The sequence below is a fragment of the Antennarius striatus genome, chromosome 17 (assembly GCF_040054535.1).
Source record: "Antennarius striatus isolate MH-2024 chromosome 17, ASM4005453v1, whole genome shotgun sequence".
Lineage (NCBI taxonomy): Eukaryota > Metazoa > Chordata > Actinopteri > Lophiiformes > Antennariidae > Antennarius > Antennarius striatus.
The window spans coordinates 18,904,021-18,922,333 of NC_090792.1; the positions used below are offsets into that span (position 1 = coordinate 18,904,021).

Genomic DNA, 18,313 nt, shown 5'->3' on the forward strand with positions numbered 1-18,313 from the left:
CTATATGGACGATAGGGAGTGTGTTGGAGCGGTCACGGATTATTGATGTTTCCACAGGTGGAAATGGTTGAGAAGGAGCAGAATATCGAAGCCCTGCAGAGACGAGTGTCGGAGCTGAAGAAGTTCAGTCAATGTCAGGAGACTCCGGCTAAAGTACAGGTGAATCTCATCTGTTCTGTGTTTCTGAATGTTGTTGGTTTTTTTTTTTTGTATGTTACATTTATTCTCCTCCCACCAGGCGCTGGAGAATGACCTCCGTAAGAAGATCGGCACAGTCGTGAAGCTCCACGAGCAGGCCAAGGGGAACCTCATGGACTTCACCTTCCAGAAGAAACAGCTGGAGGACTACATTTCCCAGATGTCTGCGTGGCTAAAGAGTATGGAGGACTCCCTGGTTTCATCTCCCACTGGATCAGATCCTGAGGACATCTGCAGAGTGAAGGTGAAGAAGCCCAAAATCCCTAATGTGTCCTACGGTTAAGTAAATGTTTCGACTCAAAGCTTCAATGAGAATAAATTGGGTTCCATGAAGACTGAAAATGTGCTAAATTTCAAGAAGATATAAGGATTTTTCTCCATTTACCATAAAGACAGGAAATGTTCTGAGTATTAAGCGCTATCCCATAAAGATTAGTCATTACTTTAGATTTAAAATGTTGACTGGAAATGCAACAGCTCCTTCTAAAGGTGGCAATCAATAGAGTTTTAATATGATTAAACAATCATATTCATTCCATTTTCTCATGTTTCCGGTCTTAACGCTAAGCTATGCTAACCACCTGCAGGTTGGACTCTTGCTAAAGTAGTTTTCTGTGTTTAAAGGACCTCCAGAAAGAACTGCAGAACCAGCAGGGGAGCATCGACTCCACCAGAGAGAGCCTCAACACGCTGTGCAGGAAATACCCGTCGGAGGAGCTGGCTGGTCTGGGATCAGCTCTCACCGACCTCATCAAGACCTACGAGTCCGTGAACCAACTCTCTGCCAGGACGCTGGCGTCCCTGCAGAACTGCCTCCAGCAGCAGTTCAATGGTGGGACATCTTTACATGTTGTTGTGTGGCTTCACTCACATAGTTTGGATCCACAATAGAAGCTGAATTCTTTGTGTTTCCCTCAGATCTGGTTCAAGAGTTCCATCGTTGGCTCTCGGATCAGAGGGAGATTGTAAAAGAATGCTCTGACCGATCTGGAGACACTCAGATCGTCGAACGCAAACTACAAAAGTTAAAAGTAAGAGCGATGCTGCACATGTGGATTCATCCGCAACCAAAACACCTGATTCCTAAACCTGGAAATGGCGGGTCTTTTCCAGGGCGCTATGGATCGTGTAGAGGAAGGTGAGGTACGCCTGACGCAGGTCTGCGAGGAGGGGGAGAAGCTTCTGCTCCATCTGCCCAAAGCCAGCGCCGGGCAGGTCCAGCAGCACCTGTCCTCCATTCAGCAGGACTGGGACAGCTTTGTGGAGCAGTGCAGACAGAACCAGCAGATCCTGGAGGACAGCGCCTCGCTCATGAAGGGGTAAGAGACTCAAACCGCTTTGCCGCAAATATCCTTTAATCCGTTTATCAACTCTGGGAATTCCCCGTAGGTTTGAGGGTCGCCTGAAGAAGCTCCGCCGGTGGTTGGAGCACATGGACAAGAGGCTGACCACCGATCTTCTTGAAGCCAACCAACGAGGCCCAGAAAGGGCTGCGCTCGAGCAGGTGGAGGAATATCAGCAGGAAGTGCTCAAAGAAAGGTTTGTGGAACCCAGTGAGGAAACTTTGGCACGGATTATGTCCAAAGACGAATGACTGGAATAAATCCAACCAGAATACAACTTCCATCAAAGTAACTAACTAGGTTTTAACTAAGTAGATTTTAAAACCAAATGAATAGGTTTTAAACTAACTAGTTTTTGAACTAACTAGATTTTGAACAAATTAGGTTCTAAACTAAAAAAAAAAAAAGTTTTTAAATTATCATTTAACATAAAGTGTGTTTATGTCATATACAGTGCGCCCTCGCAATTAAGGAACTCCACAATAGAGCGACCAATTTTTTGATTTTATTATTTACGACAATTTAAACATTTATGAATCCTCCGCCCACTGATATCACACCACCTTACATCTGTATGACCTTTTCCCACGCTCTGACAGACTGGTCTATACATTGACTTTGAAAACATCGATCCAGTGTAATGCTGGTCTAGGCCGGAATTTCTTTAATTCTTTTTTAATTTAATTTAATTTAATGTAATTTAATTTTTCTTTTCTTTTTTAAATTTAATTAAAAAAACATTTTTTAAATTAAATTTATTTGATCTGAAAAATTTTTTTTTAATTCATTACTTTTTTTCTTTGAGTCCATTCTGTTTTGACTCAGACTGAGTTGTTGTACATGTTCCTAGCATCTTATATTCACACTGTTATCTTCATTTTAACGTTTGACTGATGCTGAATTTGAATTTAACTTGAACTTTGCACCCAGGCTGGGCATCATTTAACTAGATTTTGAATCCGTGGTGCTCCTTCTAACTGCTTCTATTATTTTACTTCCTTTGGTTCAGGGATTCCTTTGAACGCCTCTGTCAGGAGGGCCAGGCCCTGAACGAAGGCGGTCGAGGCGACGGCAGCGAAATGAGGGTCTCGGCTCAGCTGCAGTCGCAGCACCAGGCCCTATTGAGGCGTGTCCGAGAGCGGCTACGTAGCTGCCAGCTAACGTTACAGGAGCAGCAGGCCTTTGAGGAGACCCTGCAGACCACCTGGACCTGGCTGAACGGAGTCCAGGAGCGCCTGGCATCCCTCAACAGCACAGTCGGCAATAAAGAGACCCTGGAGAAGAGGCTGGGTCTCGTACAGGTCGGTAGGAATCACATCCAAAGGTATTCGATTCAGAAACTTTTTGCTCAGTCTTGTTTTTTGTCCACATGCAGGATATTCTGCTGATGAAAGGTGAAGCTGAGGTGAAGCTCAACATGACCGTAGGGAAAGGAGAACAGGTTCTGAAACACAACAGAATGGAGGGGCAGGAGGTGATCTGCTCACAGCTGCAGAGCCTGAAGGATGCCTGGGCCAACATGTTGATGACGTCCATGAGCTCCCACAGGTAGGAAACCCCCCGCAGAACCTTCAAGACGAAGCATACAGGAGATGCCCCCACCTGACTCGCCGTTTCCTATCAAATGTCATGGCTTCCAGTCGTCTGGAGTGGACGGTGGCCCAGTGGACCAGCTTCCAGGAGAGTAAAGTCCAGCTGCAGCAGTGGATGGAGTCAGTGGAGCAGGAGCTGGGGACCACTCTGCCTCAGCAGCCGGGCCTCAAAGAGAAGTCCGCCCTGCTGGAGCGCTTCAGGGCCATCCAGGCGGACGTGGGGGCTCACACGGCAGTGCTGTCGCGCCTCACCGACAAAGCGGTGGAGATGTACGAGAAAACCGGCGACCAGTCCTTTGGACCGGAGTTGAGGGGAGAGCTCAACGCTCACTTTGCTGATATCTCAGCCGTTGTGAAGGTGGGCTGGATCGTAGTTGGTTGAACATCTCAGACGTACTTGTTGGTGCTGACAGCGACTTTCTCCTCCTCAAAGGGTAAAGTCCAGTCCATGCAGAGCGTCGTGTCGGAGCACGAGCAGTACCTCGACGCGCTGAGAGACTTCAACGACTGGCTGGTTTCAGCCAAGGAGGAACTCCAGCGCTGGTCGGACCTGTCAGGAGACTCAGGATCCATCAAAAGAAAGTTGTCCAAGGTGCAGGTGAGGAAGTTACACCAGCGAGATCCAGGTCTTACCGTTCTGATAAAGTATTCAAATTCAAAAAACTTTATCAGTCTCCAAGGGGCAATCGAAAGCCCATAAAGCAGGATTGGTGTAAAAGTGCAAACATAGAGTGTAAACAGTGTAAACATAAACAATAAATGTAAATAATAATTAAATTATAACATAAATAAACTGTTTATGTTAAATAATAATTCAAAACCTAGTTAGTTCAAAAACTATCGAGTTCAAAACCTAGCAGTTAGTTTAAAAACCTAGTTAGTTCAAAAACTAGTTCAAAATCTAGTTAGTTTAGAACCTAATTTGTCCAATTAGGGTTAGTTACTGTAGTTAAATAGTTAGTTAGTTTCTTAGTTCAATCCTAGTTGGTTTATTAGTTTGTTCAAAACGTAGTGGGTTAGTTTAAAACCTAGATAGTTTAAAAAACCCAGTTCTTGAGCCTAGTTTGCTTAAAACCTAGTGGGTTAGTTAGTTAATTAGTTAACTAACTAAATTAATTAGTTAGTTAGTTACAAGTGTATTTGTAACTGGAGGATCTGGATCATCCTGATCCTGATAAGAAAGGGGACAAAAGCGACGAACGTTCATTTGTCAAACCAGCTTTTCTTTGACTCTGCAGGAGCTGCTCGACTCCAAGCAGCGAGGCAGAGAGAGGCTGAGTCGCGTCCAAAGATGCGGAGCCGTGGCGAGAGATCACACCGGGTCAGGAGGCTACGAGGCGATGGAACGAGAGGAAGCCGCCCTCCTGTCGTCGTGGGAACAGTGGGAACGCGGAGCCCTGCAGACACGAGCCAGCTTAGAGACGGCCCTGTCTCAGATCGCCAGCTCCGAACAGGAATTCAACAGCCGGTCGGCTCAGCTGGAGCAGGACCTGCACGACTTCGGACGCCAGCTGCAGGACTGGCGTCTGCGTTTGAGGCGAGGGGAGGGGAAACCCGACGTGGATGGAGAGGATGCCGTCAAAGATTGGCAGATAGCAAAGGTCGGTCCTGCCTCTATTGATTGGAAATCAGCGCTGACGCAGGAGAAAAGTGATGTGTGTGTGTGATCCTGATGTTCTGGTTGGTTGTCTTGCAGGAAACTTTGGAGGAACTTTCCAACGCTGAGCCCACATCAGAGAGCCTGAAGACTCAACTGAACAATCTGTGTCGATTCTCCAGAGACATGGGCTCTCAGTCTGAGAGAGTGTCTGCGCTCATTAAAGAATACAACAGGTGAGGATGTTCCCATCTGAAAACCTGAATTTAAAAGCCTTCTCAAATCAACCACAGTCAACTGTAAGGAAGCAAAACAAAACAAAAAAGAACTTAAAAATGGACTTTCTTCCAGTCTGAGTCTCCAGGCGACTCGGGAGTGTCAGAGCAAAGAGAAGCTGCTCGAACAAAGCTTTCGCTCGGCCTTCAGAGAGTTCCAGCAATGGTTGGTGAACGCCAAGATCAACACGGCGAAGTGCTTTGACGTTCCTCAGAGTCTCAGCGAGGCGTCGGCGAGCCTGCAGAAGATTCAGGTAGATATAACGTCCTCCTGTGGAGCGTTTAGTCGAGTTTGAGTCTTCACGGTGGATAAATCCGTTCTCTCCTCAGGAGTTTCTGAGCGACAGAGATCATGGTCAGTCCAAACTGAACGCCGTGGTTGTGAACGGCGATCTGGTCGCCAGCGTGGCGGTTAAAGACAAAGCTGATGCGGTTCGGGCGAAAATGAACACCGTCAGAGACGACTGGAAAAACATGATGTCCAGCCTGCACAACAGAGAGACCAGCCTGCAGGTGGGCGTCCGTTCACAAGTCCGTCTACCCATGAATGAGCCTTCAGACGCTCAGAATCTCGTGTCTTCCAGAACCTTTTGTCTCAGATGAAGGATTTCGAGGCCAGCGCCGAGCCGCTTCAGGAGTGTCTGAACGCCACCGAGCTGGCGGTGCAGGAAAGTAGCACGCGGCTACACGACCTCACCGCCAAGAAGCTGGAGCTCCACAAGCTGCAGGTACGAAACCTGAGGTCTGAGCCGCCGCCGTGTTCACGCACCATCCCAGCTCTGCCTTATTGTTTCAGCAGCAGCGTTCCTGCCATCTTTCATGCCTTCTTAACAGCTTCTCTCATATCGATTAACACCAAGATTTGCTTTTAGGTGCTATTAACTGTTTAAAACTGCCTGCCAGCTGTTTTGCAGACGCTAACAGTAACATCGACCAAATATCTCATCTGCTTCTTGTAGCCGTGTCGCCATCTCTAAACCCCTCAGCCTGTCTGAAGTCTTGTGTCCGTGTCGGCTCGCATGCCTCTTTGATAACCTGCTTGTGCTCTTCCAGTCTGTGCTTGAGGAGTTAGCCTCTCAAGAGATTCAGCTGAACAGGCTGAGAGAGAAGGCCCAGCTGCTGTGGGACGAACACACGGCCGGCAAGGGTTTTGTACACCGCGTCTCGCAGCTCTCTGCTCAGTACCTAGCTTTAACCAACCTCACCAAGGTACAGTAATCCCCACCATCCGGTGCACTGGGGCTTTTCTTGTGTGGGGGGGTGGGGGTGTGGAGCTGGTGAGAAGACAGACTGGACGGAGCTGTGATTGATTGTTTTACAGATGATAAACAGTGATGGTACTAACTCCCCAAGATTTAACTGTAATTCCTGTCTTTTGGTAGTCTCAATCTCTTTATTAGATAGATTAAATCCTTTATTAATCATCAGAATATCTGCTTGTGTAAAAAAAACAAAAAAAACCAGACTGCGGTTTTGTCTCTGACACCTATCGCCATAACGTTTGCAGGAGAAGGCGTCGCGGATCGATCGGATCGTCTCCGAGCACCAGCTGTTCTCCCAGGGCCTGAAGGAGCTGCAGAACTGGGTGGCCGACACCAGCCACATGCTGCAGACGTACTGCGCCCCCACCGCCGATAAAAACGTCCTCGATAGCAGGATGATCAAACTGGAGGTAGAACAGTTTCTCAGGAACAGTTACCGCTTTGCATTGTGGGGGGTGTAGATAATCGCGTTTGCTGCTCCAGGCTTTGCTGACGGCCCGCCAGGAGAAGGAGATCCAGCTGAAGATGCTGATCACCAGGGGGGAGTCGGTTCAGAGGAACACCTCCGCTGAGGGAGTTCCTGCAGTCCAGGAACAAATCCAGGACCTGAAGGACACCTGGGACGCCCTGCTGTCCGCCTCCATCCAGTGTAAAAGGTTAGCACTGTTAGCATGTCAGCTGTAGCGTCCGCACAGAACCTAACAAGTACCGGTTTTATCTTACCAACCAGTCAGCTGGAGGGTTCCCTGTCCCAGTGGACCAGTTACCAGGAGGACGTCCGCCAGTTTGTGTCCTGGGTGGAGCGAGTGGAGGAAAGTCTGGACCCCAGTGAGAAACAGTGTCCAGAGATGAGAGACAAGACGGCTCATCTGAGCCAAGCCAAGGTAGTGTTAGAGTTTAGGAGCGACTCACATAAATATAACCGCTGGTCGATTCTAACGCCTCCGGTCTGTGGTTCAGCTGCTGCATGAAGACGTCCTCAGCCACAGCACCCTGCTGGACACCATCACCGCCAAGAGTTCCAGCATCTCAGAGAACTTTGTGACCCAGCTGGAGCTCCAGGACCTGCAGGAGCGCTACAACGCTATCAAAGACAACGCCCTGGTGACAAAACACGACAGCTTTTCGATTTCATTAGTCACTGCTGTTTATTCACTGTCGGTTCAACGGAAACTTTAGATGCCACCTAAAGCTAATTCCTATGAAGTTTAATTTAAGTTAGGGGTGGGCAAACGTTTTGACTGGTGACTGGTTAAATTTAGGAGGAAATAGAGGTTTGTAATCAAAAAAGCTTCCTCCCGTCCGCAGGCGGCTGTCGGCCGAGCGGCGGAGCTGGTGAAAGCCCACCAGGAGTACCAGCGGGGCCTCCACGCCTTCGAGGACTGGCTGGAACAGGAGCAGGAGAAGCTGGGCTGCTACACCCAGCTGGAGGGCGACGTGGATATGCTGGAGGAGACCCTGCAGAAGCTGCAGGTCTGAAACTACGTCGCAAATACCACACGACATGCTAATATGGCTCCTATTAAGCTAACGCTTTAATATCCGCGTGACTCCAGGAGCTGCAGCTGCACTGCACCGAGGGCCACGCTCTGCTCAACACCCTGCTGGTGAGTCGGGAGGTGGTGACGCCCTGGGGCCCGCCGCAGATCGAGGACCGATCCCTGGAGACGCTGCAGCAGGAGTGGAGGCTGTATCAGGCGCGGCTGTCCGACACCAGGGCTCAGCTCAACAGCGCTCTGGCCAAACTCCGGCAGATGGAGCAGAAGTTCCAGCGTCTGGACAGCTGGCTGAGAGGCATGGAGACCAAAGCGCAGCTGCGTGGCCACCGGCGGTCCGACCGCGCCACCAAAGACGCCCAACTCCAGCTGATAAAGGTCAGTGTCACAGAGGTCAAGGGTCACGGAACTGTTGGTGCTTCATTAAATGTTGTTTTTAAATTGCTTTTCCTGCACGACTGACTCCTCTAATGCTCCTGGTGACCAGAGCTGGCAGGAGGAAGTGCTGGTTTATCAGGAGGAAATGGAAGGCCTCAGCGTCTTGGCCCAGCAGGTTCTGGATGAGACCCACATCAGCAGTCGGATCAGCACCAGAGCCACCAACATCACAGCCCGCTACCACGTCCTGCTCCTGCAGCTGCTGGTAACACCCGTTTGTGCACCAGTATTACACAAACACACAGATGGAGGAGCTGCCGTGACTCCACGTTCTCCTCTTCCTCCCCTTCTCCGTTGCAGGAGACGATCAAGCAGCTCCAGGAGGAGGTGTACTGCATTGAGGAGGCGCAGAGTATCTTCAGCGTCTTCTCCGACTGGCTTGTCGTAGCTCAGGATAACTTCAGCGCTGTGGCCGTCAGTGTGGATGCAGTGGACCGCGTTGCCATGGAGAGGAAGATGAAAAAACTAGAGGTGGACTAACATTAGTCACATATTGTTAGCTTAAATGCTAGCTGTGGTGCGCTAATGACACAACATCTCTGTTTCAGGCTCTGCAGGCAGACATGGACCAGGGTCACGCTTACCTGAAGACCATGAGGGAGAAGACGGAGCGAGCCATGATGTTCCTGGAGGAGCCTGAGGTGGAGCAGCTGAAGGAGGAGGTGGACTCCCGTCTCCTCCAGCTGAAGGAGTTGATGGAAGCTCTGCGCACAGAGCACAGCTCGCTGGAGAAATGCATCGCGCTTTCCAAAGACTTCCTGGACAAATACAGGGCCCAGGCGCAGTGGCTGACGGAGACCAGGGCAGTTTTAGCCTCCGGCGTTGAGCCGAAAGCTGAACTCTATCAAAAGAAGGCTCAGCTGGCCAAGTATAAGGTAGCTGGTTAGCTTCTTCACCTAGGAACGACTGTTTGGAATGTATCTGCTACATGTCGCCCTCCTTGTGTTCCTGCAGACCATCCAGCAGATGGTGCAGTCTCACGAGTCGGCGCTGAAATCTGTCTTCGACAAAGGACAGGCGCTGCTTGATACGGTCCAGGACAACACCATCAGCGACAACCTGAAGAAGATGCAGGTGGACTACCAAGATCTCTGCCTGGCAGCTCAGGTATGATCACATTTTTATGCTGACTTTTATTCCGAGTTTTGTTCTGGATCAAACCTCTGAGTCGGTCTATCAAGAACAAGTTCTAATTATTTATTTAGGTCATATCTTGAAACGAAACTAACCTCCGGATTAAATGTTGTGTCGGGTAATAACATGACCGCTGTGTGTTTTGTTTCAGACTCAGGTCCTGAACCTGGTGGAGTGGGTGAAGGAGCACGAGGATTACAACAGCGAACTGCAGGAGGTTGAGAAGTGGCTTTTACAGATGTCCAACAGACTGGTCACCTCCGACTCCATGCAGACCAGCGGTATGGAGATGGCCACCCAGCAACTGGCCCGACACAAGGTGAGCTTCTCAGGAATCCAGATTACCTGTGGTTGACGCTTCCTTGCTTTACTCTCTATAATCTGCAATAATTTCAGGCAATAATGGAGGAGATTGCCAGTTTTGAGGATCGTCTGACCAGCTTGAAGCGGAAGGGAGAAGATCTCGTTGCGAGCTGCACAGACCAGGTTCAAGCGAAGATCAGCCAGCAGGTCCAGGCCCACCAGCAGGGAACCAGAGACAGCTACTCCGCTATCTGCAGCACGGCCCAGCGCGTGAGTAGTAAAATCTTTTGGCTTTTTCCCTAATCAGATGTCTTTCACACACAAAAATTAAATCAAATTAAGTCGATGACGCCTCGTCTTCTTCATCAGGTGTACCAGAGTCTGGACCGCGAGCTCCAGAAACACGTCAGCCATCAGGACACACTGCAGCAGTGTCAAACCTGGCTGTCCGCCGTGCAGGAGGAGCTTCAGCTCCACGATCAGGGGCCGTGCGGTCTGCAGGAAGCGCTGAAGCAGGTGGCGGGTCCGACACGACGTAGATTTAGAATTTGATTGGTTGCTTCTGGACATTCGGGGTCATTCTTTCTCTTTGCGTTGGCAGGTGAAGCATTACCGGGCCCTTCAGGAGCAGGCCAGCACCTACCTGGAGCTGGTGTGTTCTGTGTGCGACCTGTCCGACGACGCCGTACGGGTGGCGGCAGCTCAGGTCCAGCAGGTCAAACTCACGGTCGGTACTTTATCTCCTCCGGAGCGAGGCTGCGACGCGTATCGCTAGCTGGTTGTGAGACTGACAAGTCGTGTCTGTGAATGTCTCAGATAGAGGAACGGATGTCCAATGCTCAGCAGCTGTCGGAGGGATGGAGGGAGATTAAAGAGCAGAAGCAGGATCTGAGCAGCCTGTTCCAGGACATGGAGCAGCAGCTCCTCAGCTCCTCCAGGAGACCCGCAGAGCTGGAGACCAAGATAGCTCAAAACATGCTGACGCAAGCCAAGGTATGAAACCCAACGGTTGATGTCCAGTTCTGCTTGGATTAGTGGATTAAAGACAGATGTGCTGACGGTTGGGGTGTCTTCACACAGGAATGCAGCCAGCAGCTCCAGTCCAAACAGAGCATCCTGGACCGGATGGCGGAGACTGTGAGCAGACTGACCGGCGGACAGGACTCTCCAGAACACGCCGAGCTGGACCGTCTGAACCAGTCGTGGCTGGATCTGTGTCTCCAGGCCAGCAGGCTGCAGAGCCAGAGAGACGAGGACCTGCGGCGGTCCAGAGAATATCACCACTGCATCGCCGCTGTGGACGCGCTGTTCGAACAGGTGTCCAAAGAATGGGACAATCTGGCCAGGTGTGTTTGGACCTCAGCTTCAGATTAGGGCTTTCACGGTTTATAGTGTCAGTTGGTTTGACTCGAGTCACATGTATTGGACGAACTACAGTAGAACCTCGAGAAGCGAGTTATTTGAGCCGTCACTCTGTCAATATTTTTGTTTGACTTATGAGCGAAAATCCGAAGTACGAGCTGTGCTCCAGGACATCACCGCTAGTTGGTGGATGGATACGACATCACATTAAACTTGTATCTCAAGGTACTACTGTAATCTTTATGTCTTAATCTTTAACACTTATAAATTCCCTGTCAATGTTTTTTGTGTCACAGAACGGACGCTGAAAGCTCCTCTCAGCATTTGGAGGCGTTACGGAAGCTCGCGGTGACTCTGGAAGAGCAAAAAGGGACTCTGGAGGACCTTAAGGAACAGAAACAGAAGGTCATCCAGCATTTGAACCTGGACGACAAAGAGCTGGTAAAAGAACAGATCAGCCACTTTGAGCAGCGATGGGCTCAGATGCAAAACCTCATCGAGAGGAAAATCCAGGACTCGGTGGTGACCCTGGAGGACATGATCCAGGTGGAGGCGCGGCTGAGGGAGGCCCGTGATTGGGCCGAGGAGCAGCAGCCGGCGCTTTCGGAAGCCATGAAGATGAGTCCTCCTCCGGAGCTGGCGCAGAGCTTCCTGTTCGACCACCTGAGCATCTGCAGCGAGCTGGAGGCCAAGCAGCTGCTCCTGTCGCAGGCGATGGCCGACGCCGATCGGGTTCTGGCCCGACTGGGCCTCAGCGAACGCCAACGCCTGCAGCAGCTGATCGCAGACACTCAGTCCGAGGTGGAATCCCTGAGCGTGAAAGTGGCGCAGCGACGAAAACACCTCAGCAAGGCTTTCACCGAGAGAACCCAGTTCCTGATGGCGGTGAGCCTGTCTATTTCCTGGGTGCAGCAGAATGAGAAGAAGGCCCAGGCGGAGGAGTACATCGCTCTGCTGCCAGACGACCTGGCCAAGCAGGTCCGAACGTGCCGGAACATCCAAAGCAGTTTGAAAGCCTACCAGAGCGAGATGACCTCCCTGTGGTCCCAGGGGAGGGATCTGATGAGGGACGCCAGCGAGGAGGAGAGGAACGAGATTCTCACCAAGCTGCAGGAGTTGCAGAGCATCTTCGACAAAACGTTGCATCGATGCGGACAAAAACTTCAGGAGCTCGAAAAAGTTTTTGTTTCCAGGAAATATTTCAAGACCGATTTGGAGAAAATCTGCCTGTGGATAAAACAAGCCGATATCGTCACCTTCCCTGAGATCAACCTGATGGTGGGAGACGCTGAGTTAGAAGCACAGCTGCTGAAGTATCAACACATCGTGGAGCAGGCAATCGAGTATGAGAACCTTCTCCTAATCGTGCAAAGAGCCGGGCAGGAAATCTTACCCAGTCTGAATGAAGTGGACCACTGCTACCTGGACGAGAAGCTCAACAACCTCCCCCAGCAGTATAACAGCATCTTGGCGCTGGCTAAAGAGAAGCAGGAGAAGATCCAGCAGGCCATTCTGACGAGAAACGAGTACACGTCGTTCATCGACGTCACTCACAAAGCGCTGAAGGAGCTGGAGGAGCAGTTCAACGGTCTGGACGCGCAGCCGGTGGGGCTGCAAACGGAGGAAGTCGTCAGCTTGCAGAGCGATTACAAAGTGATCCAGGCCGACCTGAGCACCCTGGGCTTAGCCGTGAGCGAGCTCAACCAGAAGAAAGAAGGTTTCCGTAGCACCGGTCAGCCGTGGCGCCCGGAGGAAATGACCCAACTGGTGAGCCTCTACAACGGCCTCAAGAGGCTGATCGAGCAGAAAGTGGAGCATCTAGACGAGACCCTGGAGTCGTTCGAGGACCACAAGGCGATGGCGTTGCAGGTCGACTCCGAGTTAAAGGCCACCAAAGAGCAGCTGGTGAAAGTCAACGCCGAGACGCAGTCGGCTGAGGAGCGGCTGAAGAACTACCACGCTCTGGCGGGGAGTCTCCAGAGCGCCAACTCTCACCTGTCCAGACTCATGGAGCAGATGGACACTCTGGCGCCTCGCGTGGAGCAAGCAGCCCACGACGCGTCCAAAGAACAGGTGGTGCTCTGGAGGGAGGAGCTGCGATCCCTGCAGGCGGCGGTCGGCGAGCTGATCGAAGAGTGCGAGAACCGCTTCGTCCAAAGCAAAGACTTCGAGACGGAGATGAAGAGGACGCTGGATTGGCTGCAGCAGGTCAAGGACGAGCTGGGCTGCGCCGTGATCGTGGACGTGAGGGTGGAGAAGGTGCAGGAGGAGATCAGGAAGCAGCAGATCATGCAGGAGGAGGTCCAGTCGCGGCTGAGGATCGTGGCCGCTCTGAGCAGCAGGGAGAAGCAGAAATACACCTCCGCCAACGAGTTGGTGCCGCTGCATCTGGACACCAGCCTGGAGGAAATGGCCAAGCTGCAGGCGGACGTTCAGAAAGCTCTGAGCTCCAAGCAGGTGAGACGGCGTCACGTCCGATAGTCAGGAGAACGATGATGATGTGTTTACAGTGATCCCTCGTTACTCGCGGTTAAAGCGTTCCAGGACCACCCGTGAAAAATCAAATTCCACGATAGAGCGACAAACTATTTATTTTATTATTTACGGTAATTTGAACATTTATGAACCCCTTATATCTGTATTACCTTTTCCCACACTCCTATCAACTGTTTAAAACACTACACAGGGGGGTCGAACTCATTTTCACCGAGGGCCACATCAGCATAATGTCTGTCCTCAAAGGGCTAGATGTAACTAATAAATGTCACTAAATGCAACTCAATATAATGCAAATCAAATGTAACTACTAATCAATCCAGGATAAAACTATCAATGAATAAAGAAAAATAACATCAAACACAAGTTAGGACATTATTTTCCAATGTTAAATGTCAACGTTAAAATGGGCTTCATTGCGGCATTGTGGGAAATGTAGTTTTGTTCAAAGCACACTTTTGATTGATTGATTTATTTTTAGACTCTGACCTTTTATGCTCTCTTGGGCCACATAAAATGATGCGGCGGGCCACATTTGGCCCCCAGGCCTTGAGTTTGACACGTTACTACCTACTAAAAATCCATGATGTGGTGAAGCCATGCATCTTGAAGCGCGAACAAGCGAGGGATGACTGTATTATATCGAACCCGTACTGGTTCTGTGGACAGATCACGCTGGAGGACGCCTTGGTGCTCTGCCAGAAGTACCACTTCAGGATGCAGTCGGCCTGCGAGTGGCTGGAGGACGCCGTGTCCTTCCTGCAGCAAGCCAGCCTGGGTGTGGACGTGGAGAACTACGAGGAGTGTCTCCAGCAGCAGGTGGACATCATGGCCACGGAGCAGGAGTTCCTCCTCCATCTGGAGGAGCTGCAGACGCTCCTGCCGCAGCTGGAGAACCTCGTCAACCCCACGGCGAAGGAGCAGCTCCACGTCAGTGTGGAATCGGCCAAGCAGAGGGGGGTGGAGGTCCGGGATCAGCTTCAATGTCACCAGGATGTCCTCCACAGGTAGAGAAGACGGAGGTAGCGCTGCTAGAAACAGTTTTGTTTGAGTCGTAATGGCGTGTCATCCTTCTTCTTAGCTGCGTGGCTCAATGGAAGTCGTACCAGGAGGCGCGGCAGACCGTCATCGAGCTCATGAATGAAGCGGAGAAGAAGCTGACGGAGTTTTCCACGGCGAAGGCAGCCACCAGCCAAGAAGCTGAAGACAAGCTGCGCAGCCATCGGGTATGAGAACTCATTTTCCAAACCCTAACATCTCCCTGAACGCTCAGAACGCAGCTTCTCATCGCCCTGGCGTCGTTTCAGTCTCTCGTATCGCTGGTCAATGGCTTCCATGAGAAGCTGAGCGGCTTGGAGGAGCAGGCCGCCCAGCTGGAGCTGGTGGGGAGCGACGCCAGCAAGGCCACCATCAGTCGCTCCATGACCACCGTGTGGCAGCGCTGGACGCGCCTACGGAGCGTGGCGCGTGGACAGGAAAGGGTGCTGGAGGACACGGCGCAGGAATGGAGGACCTTCAGGCAGAAGGTAAGCTGACACGTAGAATGATAATGAATAACGCGTCTTTTTCTACACGCAGATCAGGTTTCATCTCCTTGTCGTCTAGATGGTAAAGGTGAGAGCCGTCTCCGACGAGCTCCAGAGTCGTTTCCCCGACAGCACTGTGGAGAAGGCCTCCAAAGCCACGCTGCAGTCTCTGCTGGACCAACACGACCTGCTGAGTCAGGACCTGGAGCGGGAGCTGTCATCGCTGATGCTGCTGCGTCAGTACGCCCTCAGCCTGCTGCACGACGTGGAGGTGCCCTCGCCCACCAACGAGCAGGACGAGCTGCCTGGCCTGAAGGAGATCCGAGCCGCGCAAGACCAAATGGAAAACCTCCTGACTCAGTCCAGGATCAAACGGGCTCAGGCGGCGCAGGAGCTGAGGGACCGCGAGGAGGTGGAGAAGGAGCTCAGCGTGGTGAAAGCCTGGATTCAGGAGAGCAGGGAGCTTCTGCTCAATCCCACGCCCGACATCGATTCGCTGCTGCAGGAGCTGGAGGTGAGTCCAGTGTCAAAAAGAAATTTAAATCCCAGGATGTTGCAATCAGGAGATTCTGTTGGCGTCTTGTGTTCAGATCGTACACGGAGACGTGATCACGTATCGCCAGAATGTGGATAAACTAGCGGAGCAGCAACAGAGCAAATACCTGGACCTCTACACCATCCTGCCGTCTGAAATCTCCATGCAGCTGGCCGAGGTCTCGCTGGCGTTGGGCGCCATCGAGGATCAGGTAGTTAAACGTTAAGCGTCAGGAGAATCTGGATTGTTTTGATGATTTTCCGTTTGTTGACACGTCTTCACGGGTTCTAGGTTCTTTCTAAAGAGAGAGAAATTCAGAGAACCAGAGAAATCAAAGAGGACTTCAGCTCCAGGATCCACGACGTCTCGGAGAAACTCAAAGCGGTCTCCGAAAAGTTCAAGGAAAAGTCTCCCGATGTCGATCACGCCAAAGATGAGGTCAAGGTAGATTGTTTCTGATTGGTCTCAAAGTTACTGTCGCTGTCAGGATATGACTTCAGACACGTTTCCTTCCTCTTCCTCAGAGCCTGGCCGAGGATTTGGACTGTTGCGGTCGCGTCCTGTCGGAGCTGGACGTCGCCGTGCAGGAGTTCGGTCGCAGGAATCCTCTGCTGGCCAAACAGCTCGGCGACGCCATCAGCAAGCTGTCGGAGATGCATCACCACTCCACCCGGCTGGCAGACTGTCGGAACAACTGGCTCAAGAAGGTTTGCCTTCTTTTACAGAAACAAGTCACCTTCCTGTTTTGCGCTTTAACGTCGCGCCCCGGGCGTCTCCGTCCCTCAGGCTGTCTGCTATTTAGACGAGTACAACGAGATGCTGGACTTCATCGTGAGGTGGTCGGAGAAAGCCAAGAGCCTGCTGAGGGCCAACGTCATCTGGAACTCCTCCGTCCATCTGCAGGAGCAGATACGGATGTACCAGGTGAGTCCGTCGCAGGGATTCAACCCTTTCCAGTAGCAGACGTTACGCTCCATTCATGGACTCTTGCCCTGGGCGTAGGGGGTCCTCCGTGAGTCTCGTGAGCTCCACGGAGATCTGGAATCAATGGCAGAGAAAGTGGAGCTTCTGTCCGAGGTGCTGCAGGTGGAGTCGATGAGCCAGCAGGTTTGCGAGCTCAGCCGACACACCGAGGAGCTCCAGCAAAGCACCAAGATACGTCTGGAGAACCTGGAGGACGCAAATAAGAGCATGGAAGCCCTGGAGTGTGAAGTTAAGGCGCTGCATGTGGCGCTGGAGCAGGTCCAAGCCACGCTGACCTCACCGGAGCTGGCGCGCCAGAGCCTCAAAGAGCAGCTGGCACAGAGACAAGTAACGAATAATCCCTAATCTGGCACCGTTTCTGCTTACGCGGCACATTTCATGCTTCACGTGACGCAAACTTTGTCTGTGCAGCGACTTCTGGCGGACATGGAGAGCTTCAAGCAGCAGGTGCAGGCGGTGCAGCGGTGCCAGAGCGCCCTGCTGGTGCCGGAGGAGGTGATGCCCAACCTGGCCATCTGTCGCACGGCGCTGCGTCTGCAGCAGGAAGCCAGCCAGCTGCAGCATGTGGCCATTCAGCAGTGCAATATACTGCAGGTGCAGTAGGGGGAGCTGTTGGTCCAGTGCAGATGGGTATGACACAGCATTCAGTGCAGAGGCGGGGTGTGTCAGCATGGATGTCGTGTTCTCATCCAGGAGGCGGTGGTGCAGTACGAGCAATACGAACAGGAAGTCAGGGACCTCCAGGGGTTGATTGAGGAAGCGCATCGCATCATCCAGGACCGACCCATCCCCACCAGTAACATCCAGGAGCTGCAGGCCCAGATCCTTCACCACGAAGTAAAAAAAATTACCCTCCAAACCCCACATCGGTGAAATGTTCTCATGACGGTTTGGTGAAATGAAACTGTTGTGTTTGTGAAAAGGAACTGGCCCAGAAGATTAAAGGCTACCAAGAGCAGATCGCCTCGCTGAACTCAAAATGCAAGATGCTGGCGGTGAAGGCCAAACACGCCACCATGCTGCTGACGGTGAGCGAGGTGGAGGCGCTGCAGGAGGTGGAAGAAGAGAAGTCCAAGAAGAGTTCGGCTCAAGCTCTGATGGTGAGACTAGACAGAGTTAAACGATGGCGAACCTCCTCTGGTCACCTGTTTGTAGCAGGTGTGAACTCACTGTCGTTGGCGTGTCAGGTGACGGCCGGCCGCTGCCACACCCTCCTCTCTCCAGTAACCGAGGAGTCCGGCGAGGAGGGCACGAACAGCGAGGTCTCTTCTCCCCCAGTCTGTCGCTCTCCGTCCCCCATCACTCACACCGAAGCCGTCACCACGATGGTATCTACCGTCTGTCTTCCTCTTCATAGCGACGGTTACGTCTGTCTCTAGAGGCGTTCTAACTGCTGCTGTTTGAACGCCCTCAGGTGGGGAGAGGAACCCTCACCAGAGCGCCGATCCAGGAACTATACGACCCCACGTTTGAGTCCGTGGCCAATTTAGACGACCTGCAGCGCTCGTGGGAGACGTTAAAGAATGTGGTGAGTGAGTCGTCCCAGAGTTCAGTGATTTTCTCCCACCTCCAGCGGGCTCATTGTCCGATCTGACCTCATCCAGATCAGCGAGAAGCAGAGGTCTCTGTATGAAGCTCTGGAGAAGCAGCAGCACTACCAGGGGTCGCTCCAGTCCATCTCCTCCAAGATGGAAGCCCTGGAGGCCAAACTGAGCGAGCCTCTGGAGGCCGACAGGAGCCCGGAAAGCCACATTCAGGCGCACGAGGTGAGT

General features: G+C 51.9%; 1 protein-coding gene across 1 annotated transcript in view; it reads left to right on the forward strand.

Annotated features, from left to right (window-relative positions):
* syne1b (spectrin repeat containing, nuclear envelope 1b) overlaps window positions 1-18,313 on the forward strand; it is a 53,706-nt gene that overhangs the window by 15,824 nt on the left and 19,569 nt on the right. The window contains exons 44-91 of the mRNA XM_068339565.1: window positions 58-159; window positions 239-442; window positions 823-1,030; window positions 1,117-1,229; window positions 1,312-1,517; window positions 1,588-1,737; window positions 2,551-2,842; window positions 2,917-3,089; window positions 3,182-3,491; window positions 3,567-3,731; window positions 4,372-4,734; window positions 4,830-4,966; window positions 5,082-5,259; window positions 5,336-5,518; window positions 5,590-5,733; window positions 6,059-6,214; window positions 6,513-6,677; window positions 6,751-6,923; window positions 6,998-7,151; window positions 7,228-7,371; window positions 7,576-7,740; window positions 7,824-8,141; window positions 8,251-8,406; window positions 8,502-8,672; window positions 8,750-9,076; window positions 9,156-9,308; window positions 9,487-9,654; window positions 9,732-9,908; window positions 10,008-10,154; window positions 10,240-10,365; window positions 10,455-10,631; window positions 10,719-10,984; window positions 11,297-13,457; window positions 14,166-14,503; window positions 14,578-14,722; window positions 14,804-15,022; window positions 15,102-15,536; window positions 15,613-15,768; window positions 15,849-16,001; window positions 16,082-16,264; window positions 16,344-16,481; window positions 16,560-16,868; window positions 16,953-17,135; window positions 17,235-17,378; window positions 17,465-17,641; window positions 17,729-17,869; window positions 17,956-18,069; window positions 18,146-18,307. Of these exons, the coding sequence (XP_068195666.1) occupies window positions 58-159; window positions 239-442; window positions 823-1,030; window positions 1,117-1,229; window positions 1,312-1,517; window positions 1,588-1,737; window positions 2,551-2,842; window positions 2,917-3,089; window positions 3,182-3,491; window positions 3,567-3,731; window positions 4,372-4,734; window positions 4,830-4,966; window positions 5,082-5,259; window positions 5,336-5,518; window positions 5,590-5,733; window positions 6,059-6,214; window positions 6,513-6,677; window positions 6,751-6,923; window positions 6,998-7,151; window positions 7,228-7,371; window positions 7,576-7,740; window positions 7,824-8,141; window positions 8,251-8,406; window positions 8,502-8,672; window positions 8,750-9,076; window positions 9,156-9,308; window positions 9,487-9,654; window positions 9,732-9,908; window positions 10,008-10,154; window positions 10,240-10,365; window positions 10,455-10,631; window positions 10,719-10,984; window positions 11,297-13,457; window positions 14,166-14,503; window positions 14,578-14,722; window positions 14,804-15,022; window positions 15,102-15,536; window positions 15,613-15,768; window positions 15,849-16,001; window positions 16,082-16,264; window positions 16,344-16,481; window positions 16,560-16,868; window positions 16,953-17,135; window positions 17,235-17,378; window positions 17,465-17,641; window positions 17,729-17,869; window positions 17,956-18,069; window positions 18,146-18,307 (11,229 nt within the window). The remainder of the gene's footprint in view (window positions 1-57; window positions 160-238; window positions 443-822; window positions 1,031-1,116; window positions 1,230-1,311; window positions 1,518-1,587; window positions 1,738-2,550; window positions 2,843-2,916; window positions 3,090-3,181; window positions 3,492-3,566; window positions 3,732-4,371; window positions 4,735-4,829; window positions 4,967-5,081; window positions 5,260-5,335; window positions 5,519-5,589; window positions 5,734-6,058; window positions 6,215-6,512; window positions 6,678-6,750; window positions 6,924-6,997; window positions 7,152-7,227; window positions 7,372-7,575; window positions 7,741-7,823; window positions 8,142-8,250; window positions 8,407-8,501; window positions 8,673-8,749; window positions 9,077-9,155; window positions 9,309-9,486; window positions 9,655-9,731; window positions 9,909-10,007; window positions 10,155-10,239; window positions 10,366-10,454; window positions 10,632-10,718; window positions 10,985-11,296; window positions 13,458-14,165; window positions 14,504-14,577; window positions 14,723-14,803; window positions 15,023-15,101; window positions 15,537-15,612; window positions 15,769-15,848; window positions 16,002-16,081; window positions 16,265-16,343; window positions 16,482-16,559; window positions 16,869-16,952; window positions 17,136-17,234; window positions 17,379-17,464; window positions 17,642-17,728; window positions 17,870-17,955; window positions 18,070-18,145; window positions 18,308-18,313) is intronic.